Source organism: Phyllobates terribilis, unplaced genomic scaffold, assembly GCF_046119375.1.
Source record: "Phyllobates terribilis strain yellow unplaced genomic scaffold, ASM4611937v1 Scaffold_5__5_contigs__length_657084704, whole genome shotgun sequence".
NCBI lineage: Eukaryota > Metazoa > Chordata > Amphibia > Anura > Dendrobatidae > Phyllobates > Phyllobates terribilis.
In genome coordinates this window covers 184861202-184879706 of record NW_027362765.1, presented here as the reverse complement: position 1 = coordinate 184879706, position 18505 = coordinate 184861202, and the positions used below count along the sequence as shown (strand labels likewise).

Here is an 18505-nt window from a genome sequence, read left to right as displayed (position 1 = left end):
GTCACTAAGGGGTTAATAATATCACTCACAGTTGATCACGGAATAATTAGGAAGGAAAACATTTCAGACTGTCTTGTGGCATCGGTGCCATCCTATTAACAGGACCACGGTGGTATCACTGAGCTTTCTACAACAAGCCGTTATTTCACAAATGTTAGTAGAAGCAGGCTGCTCTGTGTAGGGCAGGATTTTATACACAATGGGACTGAATAAAGAAAAACCTGATTTAATTGATTAAAGAGTTGTGTCCTAATACCATGTATGTGCATGCTCCATAAAATAACAGTTCTGGAGCACCATTTATTAGAGTTCTGCCATTCCTCCATTATTCCTCCTAGAAATGTTTGAAAACATTTGAATTGTTTCACTGGGACTACAAGTGTTCACTACATCAGATCGGCCAGGAGAACCAACAGGTTCCCTATATATTGAGAATGCAAGGTATTCACTAATTGAGAGCCGGCTACAAATCTTATTGTACTAAGTCACTATTTTAGCCCTCTATGATGGCGAGCCTGGAGGTTGCAGAACTCATTCTCCTTACTTTTGCCATTGTTATATCTTTTCGCTTTCACCTGAGCAGGCTCAGTATGTGGAGAACATAATGAAAATCCATCAGAAAACCAGCCTTTTAAATGAAGAATGGAAAAGTCTTAGACTGCAACCAGTTCAGATAATGAAACCTTCAAATACACATCCTTTCCTGAAAAAGGTAACTTTTTCCTAGAATTAGTATTATTGGTTAGTATATCTGTGGGCAGCATGTTTTTGTAGAGAAGGACAAGCTGAATAGATATTGTTTCGTGGGAAATGATTCCTTATAAGTTGTAATTTTATTATTTGAAAGCCCTGCTCGTTCTATGCTTAGGAGTCCAGTGGGCGGTTCTGCTTATTGATTGACAGCGATCTCATGCACAGTTGTATAGGGAAGGATATAAATAAATGACCACATTCTGGTCTCTTCGGCTTAGAAAGAGCAGAGATTTAAATAAATGAAATACAAGTTATGGTGAAACTTTTCCAACAAATCTGTATATCAGTCTGCTTTTAACTTGGTAAAAAACCAAGCAATGTGAACTGAGGTCTAAGATGGTAGACATGCAAGAAATAGGAGCATGTTCACACTAGCAAAAGGAAGCAAAACCTACAAAAGACAAAAATATATCTCATACCCTACCATCATTATATATAAATGTAAAGCAAAGTTGCATAATAAATATAGGGTACTTAGTGAACTATTTTTGATCAAAAAAAGTATACAAGCCGTCCCACCAGCGGCAAGGTGACCCTAAATTGGGATGGTACCTATACTGCCTATATTAAAAACCTTACTGTATATCAAAGTTGAAGTAATGCATATAAAAGGGTAGACAAATAGGACCGGGTCCCAACTCCAGACCACCTAGGCCCGTGGTAAGCTACATATATACTAATCAGCTCAACAAAGGGGATGCCACACCCTTAAATTGCACAGAATGCAAACAAGACAAAAAACCAAGCAATGTGAACTGAGGTCTAAGATGGTAGACATGCAAGAAATAGGAGCATGTTCACACTAGCAAAAGGAAGCAAAACCTACAAAAGACAAAAATATATCTCATACCCTAGTTCACTAAGTACCCTATATTTATTATGCAACTTTGCTTTACATTTATATATAATGATGGTAGGGTATGAGATATATTTTTGTCTTTTGTAGGTTTTGCTTATAACTTGGTGACTGCAGATCAGACGGTATAGTCCACATGACAGTTTCTCAATGTATCTTATGTAATAGTAATGACAAATATTCTCTTTTCTAGTGTACTGTTGAAAGTACCTTTCCTGATTTTGCTGTACAGACTATATACACAAGGTCTCTGAACACAGTGGCACTTGTTCCCATCATGTACTCTTGGTCTCCACTCCAGCAAAACTTTATGGTATGTTGTATACATATGATTACATTACAAGTCACTACATTTTTTTTAACGTGACACTGATGTGATCATTTATTGTACACTTCTTATATCTTAATATTACAAAGACACGAAGAGGCAATTCAAGCTAAAGTGTGATCCGTCTGAGTTATTGGTAGGGTCTAAGGAACTGATCCTTCCACTTATCTGTAAGGTGTTTTAGCGCCTACAGCGTATAAAAAAAAACATGTTACAGGGCTATAAATCAATATGCAATTTAAAGGGGTTGTGCACGTGCTAATCATAAGGCTACTGTGGCCTGTCTGTTCAGTTATCTTCTAGTGCAGCCTGAGAAATTAAATGATACTGGGTGCTCATAGAACTCTACATAGTGTAAGCTTGAAGGAGAAACTCCTCCTGAGGTTTGTAGAGGCTCTGCTTTGGCTATAGCATTCATTTATCCTAAAAGGACATCTCAGTAGAGGTGTGTTAGCTCCATCTGTCGGGCTAGACGCTTTTCTCAGACACGAGGCATCGCTGTTTTAACCTTTTGTCCATAGAAGATAAGACGCTACTTGTATCGGGTCTGCAGCATTTTCTTAGGATAAATAAACCTTATTTTTTCTTGAGAGTGACAACTGTTTGCTGGTCATCTGTTTGCAAAGCTGCTTCTGCAGAGGAATGGCAGTGTCTCAACGTCCTGTTCGAGACCACAGAGGGGGTGACCTTGCAGGTACCCGAAGATGCCGGACAAGTGAATATCACCTCTCATCCCTCCCTGACTTGCTAACCCCCAACCTCCCCTCCCTCCCCCCCCCCCCCCCCCCCCCCTGCAATTTCAGGTTTGGGTATGTCTTGCCTTGCTCCCAAGTGGTATTTTTAGTGGGGTCCCCACCTTTTAATTCCTTTGTGAGTTTCTCTTATCGCCTCTCCCAGTCAGGTCATGTCTTTGCGAAGCAACCGGAGTCAACAAGCTCGCCAATCATAAGAGACTTAGGATTTCCAACCACAGATTTTTCTCAGCTTCCTTGGACCATTCCTAGGAGAGTCCCTTTGGACTAGGCTGCTTCCCATCCTGGTCAGTCCGATTCCTCAGTTGTCTGCTTTGACTAATACTCTGAATTTGAGCAGCATGTTAACTAAGTTTGCTACCACCATGCAGGATCTTATTAAGGCAGTGAGAGACACCCTCCATTCTAAGGAGAAGATTTCTTTACATGATCACAGTCTACAACAGCTCCTTTTTTTTCCAAACCACGGGAATTTTGATGACCTCCTCGCGTCCTGATGAATGCATGCTTTCCAAAGTCCTTTCCCGATTTTTGGAGTAGATGGTTGTGTAACGGTCCATACCTCTCTTCGTAGATCCTTAGATCACTCATTCAGAGCCACCTCCTCGCTTCTTTCTGATACAGCGTCTCTGTGACCTGCTGGCAAAGAAGATTGACCCCTTCTCTAAAGCGTCTTTTTTGGCATTTTAAATTTGCCTTGCTTCTCACTTTAACTGCATCCTGGGTCAGGAATGCCTTTGTGGCCTGGTCTAAGTGGCTTCATATGGGCTTCTCTTCTTGAACTCCACAAAAAGATCCCCTGGATCTCACCTCTCAATTGCTACATGCCTTTAAACTCCTTTTCATTTCGATGATGCTAAAGCCATTTCTGTTGAAACTTGTCACTCCATATTGCTATACTGACCCATTGTCTAAAAATGGCTTTCTTCCATGTGTGGCAGAATATTTGCAAGTGTCTGGATGAAATACTCTCTCGTTTCACAGACAAATGTCGTGCCCTGCTTCCACAGAACCCTAGATGCTCTGCCATCGGTTGTGTGGTTTTCTAGCTCAAGAAGAGTTCCTCTCCTTGATAGACGTATGCACTGCATAGCTTCACATTCTTATTTCCAAGTCGTACCATCAATTACTTACCTTTGCTTTGCTGGTTTTCTTTACTTCCATTTTGTCACTCTTCCCTTTTGGTGAAGGCCATATCCAGATATGAGAATCTTCCCAATCTTTAGATCACCCTGAAACTCTCTTGTTGAATCCTCATCCACCAGAAGGCATGTCTCATGCTATGTAAGTACATGGACTTCCTGGGTGTGATCTTTGACACTCGTGTGGATCTGGTAGTTCTTTCCCCTCCCCACCCCCAGGTGTGCTGCTGCAGCATGTCTTGTTTGTTAACTGAAACTTTGTGCTCCATCTGTTTCTGTTTGAAGCTCCTAGGCAGGATGGTCTTGTTATTCTAGGCAGTCCACTTTTCCCAATTTCACGGTTGTCTACTGAAAGGTTCCATTCTGTCTCTCTGGAACAGATTGGTAAACTCCTTCAAGTTTTGCATCAGTCTTCCTGTTTAAGTTCACAGATGCCTTATTTGGTCGTTAACATCCCCCTCCACAGCAAGACTTTTCTTTCTCTCCATTGGCAGGTAGTGAAGTATGATGGCAATCTGTCAGGCTGGGGATCAGTGCTCGCCCAAAAATACCACTCAGGAACTCTATTGCCAGAGGAATCCCAGCTCCAGATCAGCTTCATGGAAATGAGAGCCATTTTTCTAGTGATCTCTCACTGGTCCACCCTTTTTAAAGGACCACCCTATCCGATTTCAGACATACAACTCTATAGTGGTGTCTATCTGAACCACCAGTGGGGCACCAGTAGTCCTTCGGCCATGAGAAAAGCCACCAGAATTCTTGAATGTGTGGCAATTTGCACTTCAGAATTCTCTGCATGCCTCATTCCCAGGTGGACTATTGGGCTGCTGCCAAAAAATCTGGATTTCAGAGAGTGGGCTTTTCTTCCAGAGGACTTCAGCCAGCTGTGTCTTACTTTGGGTAGGCATTCTCGATGTGGACCTTTTCGTGTCATGTCTCAACCTTTTCCTCCAGGTTTATTTTTTTTAAATCCACCATACAGTTCCAAAGATATGGACCTTTTCATTTAGTGCTAATTATTCTGGTCTTTGCCAGGGAGTGTGGATCACAGGATAATTATGCAGAGCAGTTTATAGACCTCCTCCCGTGAGGCACGTCTATAGACTCTAGCAAGTCACGCCCCCGGAGACTCTAGCGAGTCACGCCTATAGACTCTAGCGAGTCACGCCCCCGGAGGCTCTAGCGAGTCACGCCCCCGGAGGCTCTAGCGAGTCACGCCCCCGGAGGCTCTAGCGAGTCACGCCCCCGGAGGCTCTAGCGAGTCACGCCCCCGGAGGCTCTAGCGAGTCACGCCCCCGGAGGCTCTAGCGAGTCACGCCCCCGGAGGCTCTAGCGAGTCACGCCTATAGACTCTAGCGAGTCACGCCCCCGGAGATTCTAGGGAGGCACGTCTATAGACTCTAGCGAGTCACGCCCCCGGAGACTCTAGCGAGGAACGTCTATAGACTTTAGCGAGTCACGCCCCCGGAGACTTTAGCGAGGCACGTCTATAGACTCTAGCGAGTCACGCCCCCGGAGACTCTAGCGAGGAACGTCTATAGACTTTAGCGAGTCACGCCCCCGGAGACTTTAGCGAGGCACGTCTATAGACTCTAGCGAGTCATGCCCCCCTGAGATTCTAGCGAGGCACGTCTATAGACTCTAGCGAGTCACGCCCCCGGAGATTCTAGCGAGGCACGTCTATAGACTCTAGCGAGTCACGCCCCCGGAGAGTCTAGCGAGGCACATCTATAGACTCTAGCGAGTCACTCCCCCGGAGACTCTAGCGAGGCACGTCTATAGACTCTAGCGAGTCACGCCCCCGGAGACTCTAGCGAGGCACGTCTATAGACTCTAGCGAGTCACGCCCCTGGAGATTCTAGCGAGGCACGTCTATAGACTCTAGTGAGTCACTCCCCCGGAGACTCTAGCGAGGCACGTCTATAGACTCTAGCAAGTCACGCACCTGGAGATTCTAGCGAGGCACGTCTATAGACTCTAGCGAGTCACTCCCCCGGAGACTCTAGCGAGGCACGTCTATAGACTCTAGCGAGTCACGCCCCTGGAGATTCTAGCGAGGCACGTCTATAGACTCTAGTGAGTCATGCCCCCGGAGACTCTAGCGAGGCACTTCTATAGACTCTAGCGAGTCACGCCCCTGGAGATTCTAGCGAGGCACGTCTATAGACTCTAGCGAGTCACGCCCCCGGAGATTCTAGCGAGGCACGTCTATAGACTCTAGCTAGTCACGCCGCCGGAGACTCTAGCGAGGCACGTCTATAGACTCTAGCGAGTCACGCCCCTGGAGATTCTAGCGAGGCACGTCTATAGACTCTAGTGAGTCACTCCCCCGGAGACTCTAGCGAGGCACGTCTATAGACTCTAGCGAGTCACGCCCCTGGAGATTCTAGCGAGGCACGTCTATAGACTCTAGCGATTCACGCCCCTGGAGACTCTAGCGAGGCACGTCTATAGACTCTAGCGAGTCACGCCCCCCGGAGATTCTTGCGAGGCACGTCTATAGACTCTAGCGAGTCACGCCCCTGGAGATTCTAGCGAGGCATGTCTATAGACTCTAGTGAGTCACGCTCCCGGAGACTCTAGCGAGGCACGTCTATAGACTCTAGCGAGTCACGCCCCTGGAGACTCTAGCGAGGCACGTCTATAGACTCTAGCGAGTCACGCCCCCCGGAGATTCTAGCGAGGCACGTCTATAGACTCTAGCGAGTCACGCCCCTGGAGATTCTAGCGAGGCACGTCTATAGACTCTAGCGAGTCACGCCCCCGGAGAGTCTAGCGAGGCACGTCTATAGACTCTAGCGAGTCACTCCCCCGGAGACTCTAGCGAGGCACGTCTATAGACTCTAGCGAGTCACGCCCCTGGAGATTCTAGCGAGGCACGTCTATAGACTCTAGCGAGTCACGCCCCCGGAGACTCTAGCGAGGCACGTCTATAGACTCTAGCGAGTCACGGCCCTGGAAATTCTAGCGAGGCACGTCTATAGACTCTAGCGAGGCACGCCCCCGGAGACTCTAGCGAGGCACGTCTATAGACTCTAGCGAGTCACGCCCCTGGAGATTCTAGCGAGGCACGTCCTATAGACTCTAGTGAGTCACGCCCCCGGAGACTCTAGCTAGGCACGTCTATAGACTCTAGCGAGTCACGCCCCTGGAGACTCTAGCGAGGCATGTCTATAGACTCTAGCGAGTCACGCCCCTGGAGATTCTAGCGAGGCATGTCTATAGACTCTAGTGAGTCACGCCCCCGGAGACTCTAGCGAGGCACGTCTATAGACTCTAGCGAGTCACGCCCCTGGAGATTCTAGCGAGGCACGTCTATAGACTCTAGCGAGTCACGCCCCCGGAGACTCTAGCGAGGCACGTCTATAGACTCTAGCGAGTCACGCCCCCGGAGACTCTAGCGAGGCACGTCTATAGACTCTAGCGAGTCACGCCCCCGGAGATTCTAGCGAGGCACGTCTATAGACTCTAGTGAGTCACGCCCCCGGAGACTCTAGCGAGGCACGTCTATAGACTCTAGCGAGTCACGCCCCCGGAGACTCTAGCGAGGCACGTCTATAGACTCTAGTGAGTCACGCCCCCGGAGACTCTAGCGAGGCACGTCTATAGACTCTAGCGAGTCACGCCCCTGGAGATTCTAGCGAGGCACGTCTATAGACTCTAGCGAGTCACGCCCCCGGAGATTCTAGCGAGGCACGTCTATAGACTCTAGCGAGTCACGCCCCCGGAGATTCTAGCGAGGCACGTCTATAGACTCTAGCGAGTCACGCCCCCGGAGACTCTAGCGAGGCACGTCTATAGACTCTAGTGAGTCACGCCCCCGGAGACTCTAGCGAGGCACGTCTATAGACTCTAGCGAGTCACGCCCCCGGAGACTCTAGCGAGGCACGTCTATAGACTCTAGCGAGTCACGCCCCTGGAGATTCTAGCGAGGCACGTCTATAGACTCTAGTGAGTCACACCCCCGGAGACTCTAGCGAGGCACGTCTATAGACTCTAGCGAGTGACGCCCCCGGAGATTCTAGCGAGGCACGCCTTTTAGCAAAAAAAAACAAAACAAAAAATTTGCAGTAAATAAAAATGCCTATATCTCTGGAACCATATGGTGGATATTGGGGATAAAAAAGCAACTGCATACTTTATAAGTCTCAACTTTGCCAATGCGTATTACAGCACTTGGAAACTTTATTTTCACAGGTACAACCAGCAGTATTGCCATTACTTGAATCTCCATTTCCCAGATGCTTTCATTCCTTCAGTCAGTCTGGATTTAGTCCTTAGCCTCGCCTTTATGAATCTCCTTTCTATTCACTTTTAGTGTATGCTGCCCTTCCGCAAGCAGGTTAATACCTTCCAGTGGTGGGTGGCCCATTGTGCCCCTCCACTACAAGCTCCTGGTGGGACCTTGGTACCATGACCTTGTCCTGTCTCTGCTTCAAGAGTCTACCTTTGAACCTCTGCAGTGGATCTCTCCAAGATCCTTTACCTGGTTGTTACTTGTTACAGATTTTTGGGGAAGCTTTCCAGCTTTTGGCACACACCTGAGCCGAGTGTTTGAGGAGAGGGTATAGCCTACCAGATGGCTACAACACTTATTTTAGCCTCCTAGTCGCAGGATGTGTACCCATGGTAGTTGTCCCCCAATGTATTCAAAAAGCAATTATTCCTTGGATTATATCTTTTTATAAGAATGTATAGAAATTATAACTATTCTCCAAAAGTGCAAGCATGCCTTAGCTATTAAAATATAGACATGCAAGCTATTCGTCAGAGCTATTTTCACATTTATGGTATGTTATCTGTATCGCTTCTTTGCTTGAACTTTAGGTTGAAGATGAGACTGTCCTATGTAACATCCCTTACATGGGAGATGCAGTTAAAGAGGAAGATGAAATGTTTATTGAGGAACTGATTAATAACTATGACGGAAAGGTCCATGGAGAGGAAGGTGGGGTTTTGTCATAGACCTTTAACATGCTCTGATATTAACATTGTTCACATAGCTAGTATATTGTGATAATTCTCATTGATTGTTCATAGTTCATTTAATTTGTTTTCCAATCACAGAGGTGGATTTTCCATCTGCAATGACCTCTAGTCCTCGCTTACATGAACGTGAGCGTCTCTTTATGTATGGTCACTCTTTCTCGGCTGGACGCAACAGCACGTCAAAAACGGGTATGCATCCCTTTGTCACAAAGAAGCCAAAAGGATCATGCAGAGAGTATAGTTGATTTTTTTTTGCACATGTTTATAAGTATATCTGAAAATGTGATGTATGTTTAACAAAGTGACAAAATGGTTTTCTCTGTATACAACTATATCTTTTATTGTCATCTCTTGACTGGACGCTTACAATTTTTGTTGTTTTTCATTCTGCCTATATTCCATCATGTTCTTCAAACGCTTTCCAGAGCCTTGCATGCATCGTTTGCACTTGACACTTTCTCTCAATTCTAGTCCTGCTCGTATGGCAATTATCTGATAACTAGGGGTCCAGCAATTGTAACTCCAGCGATAAGAGCTTACCCTCTCCTGTAGCCATGTCCCCCCCCCCCCCAACATCACCTCATCAAAGTATCAAAGTAACTCACTGCCTCTATTAAAACCAATGCCAAATCCTGTGTAGTGAGAGCCCGACTTGTCAGCCACTATGTCCTCACGCTAATGTATAGGTATACTGAAAAGTGTTGTTCTGAGCAGACATCCCTTTAATTGAGATGCCCATAATCTCTCTTTTTTTTACATGCTGTAAGTACCACAATACTCTGTTGCACATCAGTCCTTGAAGGGAATCTGTCAGCAGGATTTTACCCCACAAACTGTTTATTTGCAAGTAGCTCTTTCAAAGACAAGTCCAGCAATAGCTTTATATGGCCAGTCCATTCATTTGTTACTGAGAAATCAGTGTTTGAATTGATATGTAAATGAGGTTAAAGAACTATTTTGTAGCTCTGAAGCCTCTGTCACTCCAGGTCTATTTCCTGCCCTGCACCGCCTCCTTTTGCTTGACTGACAGTCTTTGTGCTGAAGCCGTCTGTCAGGCAGGAGGAGGCAGCACTGGCTGGGGAATAGAGGTGGAGTGACAGAGGATTCAGATCTATAGCATTATTTGCATATCAATTTAAACTCTGATTTGTGAGTAATGTACTGGCCGTGAAAACGTATTGTTCGACTTGTTTTTGAAAGGGCTACATGCACATAAAAATAGTTTGGAGGATAAAGTCCAACTGACAGATTCCCTTTAAGCCTAGTGGTTCTCGACATTTTCAGAAAAGTATACACTCATATTGCAATATTGTAAGAAGCCAGTTAATGCGGCTCCGTTCTCTTCTGCGTCGGGTGGTGAGCTGGGCTGGTAGAGTCACGTCTACAGATATCTATCAGCTTGCATGTTCAAGCCGCAGGGATCATGCACCTGTCGTAGTCATGAGAAGAGGACAATTGTGTGATATCTGCAGATAGAATGTGTCTGTAGGCATCATGTCTCGAGCCCAGCTCAACACCCGATGCAGAAGTGAGGAGGACCAGATTACCCCTTTTAATTGCATTGTGTTTTTGGTGAGTGAGAGAAGACAAGGATATACTTTATAGTTCCTTCTTCACCTCCTTTTAGTGGTGGGCTTTTGGTTGCTTGCATTACATGGCAAATATCTCCCAAAAATGTCAACTCCCCATTTGTCTCTGTACAATTCTTATGATGGTCCTTACTCATTCAAACCTTGCTTGTTGGGTTTATTGAAGTGGAAGTCCAGGCCCTGCTTCATTCTTGATTTATCATCCACAAAACAATGCTGGTCCTTAAAAAGAAAAATAAAACATCCTCTTCTCTCCATCTTTGGCTTTCCAAAGTGATGTGACTGTGACACTTTTATACAGTGCCGGCAAAAAAAATCTTTACACTTGCGCAGCAAAAAAAAACTTTACATATAAAATCCACATCATAATTTCACTTTTTAAAAGTGTACACAATGGGGGAGATAATAAAAAACTGTCTAATATTAAAGCTGGCTTTGTTGCAAGTATCAACCAATCAATGCTCAGTTTTCACTTCTCTGTTCAAGCGAAAGCTGCACTCTGATTGGTTGTTATGTGCAGCTCAGACAGTTTTGCTATTAGGCAGTCTTTTATTATTTCCCTCAGTTTTATATTATCTCCCACAATGGGTCGAAAGAAGCTTAAAATGGAAGAGAAATCCCGTGCCTTGACTCTGCTCGAGAAGGGGGATTCAGTGATTGCTGTAGCTAGAGATCTGGGAGTGTCAAGAGAAGCAATTTTTAACTGAAGCAGTCGGTGGCATTATTGCCTCCTGGGATGGTACAGCAGAGGAAGTCAGGCTCTGGCGCACCTAAGACTTCACCAAGGACTGATAAGCTTCTGAAGCGTGAAGTGATGTCACATCCTTCTATAACTGCCGTTGAACTAAAAAATAAGTACCCTATGCTCCTCCAGAACATCGCAACTAGGACAATTCGTCACTGCCTGCAAAAGGACCTGGGTCTACCAAGTTGCCGTGCCGCAAAGAAGCCCCTGCTCACAGCAGCAATGAAGAAGAAAAGGCTTGCCTTTTGTAAGAAATATCAAGATTGGACATCTGAAGAGTGGAAGAAAGTGATGTTTAGTGATGAGAGCACTTTCAGGCTGGTCAGGGGAGGCTCAAAGGTTGTGCGTCGTCCGAGTACCGTGTCACGGTATGACCCAAAATATACAGTTAAGGCTGTTAAACACCCTGACAGTGTGATGGTGTGGGGTGCTTTCACTGGAAGCATTGGCAGGGCAGGTTTGTACTTCCTTCCCAAGATTGTAACTATGAAAGCAAGCAATTATATTACAGTTTTGGAAGAACACCTGCTTACTTTTTGGGTCATACATCAGTGTGATTACTTTATGCATGATAGAGCCCCTGTCCACAAAGCCAACGCCATGAGAAAGTTTCTCAGTGACCATAGCATTAACATTTTAGAGTAATTCCCCTGACCTTAACCCCATAGAAAATGCCTGGAATTTAATGAAAAACAAGGTTCAAGAGACACGACCCAGCAACATCAACAATCTAAAGGAGGTGCTGAAGACACTGTGGGTAAACATGGACTCCACATACTTAGCCAGCCTTGCTGAGTCCATGCCTAAACGACTGCAGATGGTGATAAAATGTAAGGGTGACATGACAAAATACTAACTGTAATAAAATATCCACAATAAAACACTTGAATATTAAGATTTTGTGGTTTCATTGAACTTGTAAAGATTTTTTTTGCCGGCACTGTAAGTAGACATAACAGTCTTTAGTAGCAATTTAGACTTCTGCCTCCTGCTATGGCTTCTGCAGGCAAGCAGTGGTCAAAAATCCTGGCTTCTAGGCACTAGGTATAAGATGTTAGGGCAGAATTAACTATTCCCCGCATGGCTTTCACTGGAAAGTATCCTGTTAACTGTAGTCACTTTTTGCTTAGCTGTATCATTAGGAAAGTTGTGACTAATAGGTAAATTAACAATCATTGGGGCAGATTTATGTTAAATGTGCCAAAATTCTGTTGTACATTCCTTGCATCACATTTATTGCTAGAGCCACTTTGTGCCTAGTCTGACAAGGGGGCTGGCTCCAGAATAAAGGGTGCGGCTTAGCAAGACAAGACGCTAATATGCCATGTCATATGTCAGTTTGGTGTAAGCAAAATAAGAGATGGTATAAACGTAGGTGAGACAACATGCAAACGTTATACACCCAAATGAGCTTGTCATGCTTTTGGCTCATTTTAAGACTATACAAAAAAGCCTTATACACATTAGATGAAAATAAGCCTACAAATGAATGTTCTTCGATGGCCAAAATTGGATTGTTTTTCAGCCGACGATGAGCTATATCTATATCAAATAAATCCAACATGCTTGACCTGCTTTATTGCATTTTTGCTGCTTTTTTTTTTAATGGAAACTTTAAAGCTGCGTTTTCCAGTACCAGCAAAAGCTTTGAGATTTCAGAAGTCTCATGCACACTCCTTGTTTTCCTGACTGATTTGGAAAACTGCTGCAAACTGCAGCATGTCACTTCTTTCAGTGTTTTTTTTACCCATAGAAAGCAATGGGTAAGTGCAAAAATGCAGCAAAAAAAACATATTTTTTGCTGCGTTTTTGGTGCCAAAACCTAAAGAAGTTGCATCATCGTTTTTGGGGGGCACTAAACTTTATCAGCATGCACAAGAGACAATAAAAACGCAGCACAAAAACACAACAAAACTTGCTTTTTGACGCTGCTTTTTTTCGCATGCAAAACCTGCTTTTTTGACGCAGTGTTTTTATTCCAAAAGAGCAGGTTTTGCCTGCCGAATAAAACACAACAAAAATGCAACTTGTGAACATGGCCTTAGACAAGAAAAAAGACCAACATTGCCATCACATAAAATTGAGAAGCCAAACTGGCTCTAAAATGGAACTTTTCTGGTTTAGTGATTATTTGTGTTTCCCATACTATTCTGGGGCATCTGTCTTAAATCTGTACATTGCACTTATCCTTTGTTATTCCTCCTAGAAATTTCTGAATAAATTGACAGATGGGTGTTCCCAGTTGGGGGGGGGGGTGTTTCTACACATTCGGGCCCTCTCCGCACTGATTGGACAGTGTCAGACCTGTAAATACTTGCACCTTAACTCCAAGAATGGAAACTCCCAGTTGTCAATGTATTCATAAATGTCAAGGAGGAATAACTACGGAACAGCACAAAGTAGAGTTTTTAAAAAGGTTGATCCAGAATTGTTTTCGTATGGGAAATACAAGTATTTACTAGAACAAAATGGTCCGGAGAGCTGACCAGTCCTCTGTAAGGTGCCCATAAGTATTATGTACGATGGGTGAGTCGGGCTGGCCATCTAATTGGCATGAAGGTGTCTCGACTTTCCTCAAATTAGAATTCAACATGCTCCGTCCTCAGTTCTTATGGAAGCTTATCCATTCATGCAAGCTCAGCCGAGTGTCTTGTGTGTGTATGGGTGGTTGGGGGAAATGGCTGTCGCTTGTCTGCCAGCTTTCTAAGTTGTATGGGCAGCTTTAGTTGACCGTTCATGCATATAGAATGGCTATATAATACCATACTTTCTTCGTGCTGTATACTAAGTATTTATAAAGCATCTGTTTCATATAATACTTTTATCTAATGTGCATAATACATTGCATTTATTCCTCGCACATATTGCTTTGCTGTTTTATGCCTTGTGTGCTTTAAAGCTACCCATATCTGGCTGGACTGCATCTGTCCTATAGGTTTGTTTCTTGGGAAGACTCTTAAGATATGACTTGGTTCTGTGCAGGTGCTGGCGTTCTCGATGATGCCAGCTTTCTGGAGCTGGTTGGCGCTCTTCTTCAGGTTACAGATGAAGGGGACAGCGGAGGTAGTGACCCATCGCGATGCAAAGCTGAAGAAGTGAAAGGAGAAGGACCCATGACTAGGAAAAGAAAGCGAATTGCTGAAGAAGGTAGACATTCACTTTTTTTGTGGCCTGTATAGGTGTTAATAAAACGTGAAGACGGATTTATTGATTTATGTTCACACAACGTCCATGTGACAACAGTCAATAGCTGGAACACAAGGAGTGTTGTCATGGGATCATTGATATTACAGGTGCAGAATCCACAGTTTTAGTCAGCCGAAACTTTAAAGGGTGTGTATATAAAATAGCAACTTACTAATATAATTTTATTATTAATGTTAACATATCCACTTTGGGCTGGACACTTCCTCGTTTCCTGCGTCGTTACATCATAAGTGCTGTGCATGGAGGGGACTGGCTGACTGCTTATTTCAGGAGCCATGCAGCCCCCATCTCTGTCTACACTATCTGTCCATGCTATGCTGTTAAAGAGAAGGGGGCTGGCTGCCTGTATCATTTTACAGGACTGATGATGTAATGATGCAGGAAATCTATAATATAACGGGGGATGCGTGTCTCTGTCTGAAGCCTTTATAGACTGCACATGCGTGACCCGCAGTCTGGCTCCAGACAGAAGACCGCATCCAGGTAAGAGGAGTGTATGGCGCCGGAGATCGCGGTATGCGTAGACACTGAACTCATACCATGATCTCCGGCACCATACTTAAATACTTACCTGACCGGGAGGAGTGTTGCCGTGGCGCCCCTCTTCGCCGGAGACCGGGGCAGGAGTCCAGCGCCGCACTCCTCCTCCCCCTGTCTCCGGCAGAACAGGACACAGCATCGCTGGAGCACAGGGAAGAAAGGTGAGTATGTGTTTATTTTTTTGTATGTGTGTACAGTGTGAAAGGGATGAGGGGTGCCACACATACCAGGATTGGGTGGTGAGGGGACCATGCATACCAGGATTAGGGGGTGAGGGGTACCACGCATACCAGGATTGGGGGTGAGGGATCTCATGCATACCAGGATTGGGGGTGAGGGGGTCATGCATACCAGGATTAGGGGGTGAGGGGTACCACGCATACCAGGATTGGGGGTGAGGGATCTCATGCATACCAGGATTGGGGGTGAGGGGGTCATGCATACCGGGATTGGGGGTGAGGGGTGCCACGCATACCAGTATTGGGGGTGAGGGGTGCCATGCATACCAGTATTGGGGGTGAGGGGTGCCTTGCATACCGGGATTGGGGGTGGTGGGTGCCACGCATACCGGGATTGGGGGTGAGGAGTACCACGCATACCGGGATGGGGGTGAGGGGTGCCTTGCATACCGGGATTGGGGGTGGTGGGTGCCATGCATACCGGGATTGGGGGTGAGGGATCCCATGCATACCGGGATTGGGGGTGAGGGGGCCATGCATACCGGGATTGGGGGTGAGGGGTGCCACGCATACCAGTATTGGGGGTGAGGGGTGCCACGCATACCAGTATTGGGGGTGAGGGGTGCCACGCATACCAGTATTGGGGGTGAGGGGTGCCACGCATACCGGGATTGGGGGTGAGGGGTGCCACGCATACCGGGATTGGGGGTGAGGGGTGCCACGCATACCGGGATTGGGGGTGAGGAGTACCACGCATACCGGTATGGGGGTGAGGGGTGCCACGCATACCAGGATAGGGATGAGGAGTACCACGCATACCAGGATTGGGGATGAGGGATGCCACGCATACCAGGATTGGGCCACGCATACCGGGATTGGGGGTGAGGAGTGCCATGCATACCAGGATTGGGGATGAGGGATGCCACGCATACCGGGATTGGGGGTGAGGAGTGCCATGCATACCAGGATTGGGGGTGAGGGGTGCCACGTATACCAGGATTTGGGATGAGGGGTGCCACGCATACCAGGATTGGGGGTGATGGGTGCCATGCATACCAGGAATGGGGGTGAGGAGTGCCATGCATACCAGGAAGGATGGTGGAGACAGGATGGGGGCAGCGCAAATACCAGGAGGGGGTAGCACATACCAGCATGGGAGACCATATACCAATAAAAATGCTCGCCACCCGGGCGTAGAACGGGTTCAATAGCTAGTGATCTTATATGTTGGGCTCAAATTGAAGTGTACCAGTTGAAACTAAAGCAGACAAAGTTTTAATAGGGAACCTTTTGTTCATTGAAATTACATTAGTAAATTGTTATCTTATGACCACTTAAGGATATTTGTTTAAACCGGACAACTCCTTTTAACCCCTTCATGACCGGAGCATTTTCAGTTTTTGTGTTTTCATTTTTTGCTCCCCTTCTTCCCAGAGCCATAGCCTTTTTATTCTTCGGTCAATATGGCTAAGTGAGGGCTTATTGTTTGCGGGACAAGTTGTACTTTTAAACGCCATCACTGGTTTTATCATATCATGTACTGGAAAACGGGGAAAAAATTCCAAGTGCGGTGAAATTGCAAAAAAAACGCAATTACACGGTTGATTTTTTTTTTGTTTTTACCACGTTCACTGAATGCTAAAACTGACCTGCCATTCTTATTCTCCAGGTCATTACGAGTTCGTAGACACCAAACATGTATAGGTTCTTTTTTGTTTAAGTGGTGAAAAAAAAATCCAAAGTTTGCTCCAAAAAAAAAAAAAAAAAAGATGGCACCATTTTCCGAGACCCTTAGTGTCTCCATTTTTCGTGATCTGGGGCCAAGTGAGGGCTTATTTTTTGCGCGTCGAGCTGACGTTTTTATTGATACCATTTTGGGGCAGATGTGCTGTTTTTATCACAGTTATTGCATTTTATTTCAATGTTGCGACGACCAAAAAAACGTAAATCTGGCGTTTAGAATTTTTTTCTTACCGATCGGATTAATTCTTTTTTTATAATGATAGATCGGGCGATTCTGAAAGCAGCGATACCAAATATGTGTATGTGTGGTTTTTTTTATTATTTTATTTTGAATGGGGCGAAAGGGGGGTGATTTAATTTATATTTTTGTTTATTTTTTTTATATTTTTAAAACAATTTTTTTCCACTTTCTGCATGTTTTAATAGTCTCCATAGGAGACTAGAAGCTGCAGTTGTCTGATCGGCTCTGTTACACAGAGGCGATGAGCAGATCGCCTCTGTGTAGCAGAAATACTCATGTGCTCTGAGCGCCGACCACTAGGTGGTGCTCATGGCAAGTTAGACATGACAACCACAGGGTTGTCATGCCAACCCATCGGTGACCCGTGTTCACGTGACGGGGTGACCGATGGGCGGGGCTAATGCCATGCTCCCGACACGGCGATGTTAAATGCCGCTGTCAGAGATTGACAGCGGCATTTAACTGGTTGACAGCCGCGGGTGGATCGCGGGTGAATTCCACCCGTGGCTGTTGTGGGCACATGTCCGCTGTAAGAATCAGCTGACATGTGCCCGGTTCAGTGCTACTGTGTAATGGTTGTGTCTGACTGTGCAGGAACATGGTCTGAGCATACCACATCTCCTGGGCAGGGAAGGAAACATAAGAGTATACAGACAATACAGCAGGGGATCACAGCTGATTCTTTCTCTCAGGTAAAACATTGCTTAAAAACAGGCAGGGAAATGTTTTACCTCACAAAAAGAACCAGTTGTGACCCCCTGCTGTCCTGTCTGTATACTCTTTTACTTCTTTCCCTGCCCTGGAGCTGTGGTATGATCAGACCATGTTCCTGTACGGTCAGACACAGCCATTACACAGTACACAGCAGGGGCACATTTATAAGATTATCTCACCACAGGAACATTTTATGTAAGTACATTCAATTGTGGGACTTATTTTTATTCCAAGATCTGTGAATTAAAGTGTACTTTGTGGGACAACCCCTCTAAGCTTTAGTTCCACATGGGTAAATTGATGCTGTTTTTAATACACTCTCATTGTGCAGAACATACGGTGCTAATTATTCAGTTTTTATCTTTTTAAGCACATGATCTTTTGACTTGTTTCTTTCACATGTACAGGTGAGGTCCAGATGAGCCCAGGAAGTAATTCTGCTCCAACTAAAGGCCAGGCAGAAAACAAAGCGGATGAAGAAGAGAAAACCTCTACTCAAAGCAAAACAAGAGGTGAAGGACTTTTTTTTTTTTTATGAACCTGGACCTGATTTCTGCTTGCATAAAACGCACTGTATACCCAGCTAATAGTCTCCATTATGTTTGTGCCTTTTATAATGAAGGTCACTGATGTGCAATGTCCCGTTTTCATCAGTGGAAGACGTGAATGAAAATTATAGTGTAAAAAGATCAGAGTTGAGAAAGCAAAGATTGTCATAATGTAAAAC

The 18505-nt window shown here is 45.4% G+C and overlaps 1 protein-coding gene across 3 annotated transcripts in view; it reads left to right on the top strand.

Annotated features, from left to right (window-relative positions):
* The window catches only part of EZH1 (enhancer of zeste 1 polycomb repressive complex 2 subunit), an 89221-nt gene that overhangs the window by 23493 nt on the left and 47223 nt on the right, over nucleotides 1-18505 (top strand). For 2 of the 3 annotated variants that reach the window (XM_073683596.1, XM_073683595.1), the window contains exons 4-9: nucleotides 584-712; nucleotides 1803-1922; nucleotides 8659-8779; nucleotides 8899-9009; nucleotides 14137-14301; nucleotides 18186-18290. In XM_073683596.1, coding sequence (XP_073539697.1) covers nucleotides 584-712; nucleotides 1803-1922; nucleotides 8659-8779; nucleotides 8899-9009; nucleotides 14137-14301; nucleotides 18186-18290 — 751 coding nt within the window. The remainder of the gene's footprint in view (nucleotides 1-583; nucleotides 713-1802; nucleotides 1923-8658; nucleotides 8780-8898; nucleotides 9010-14136; nucleotides 14302-18185; nucleotides 18291-18505) is intronic. The other variant, XM_073683597.1, reaches the window with a different exon arrangement.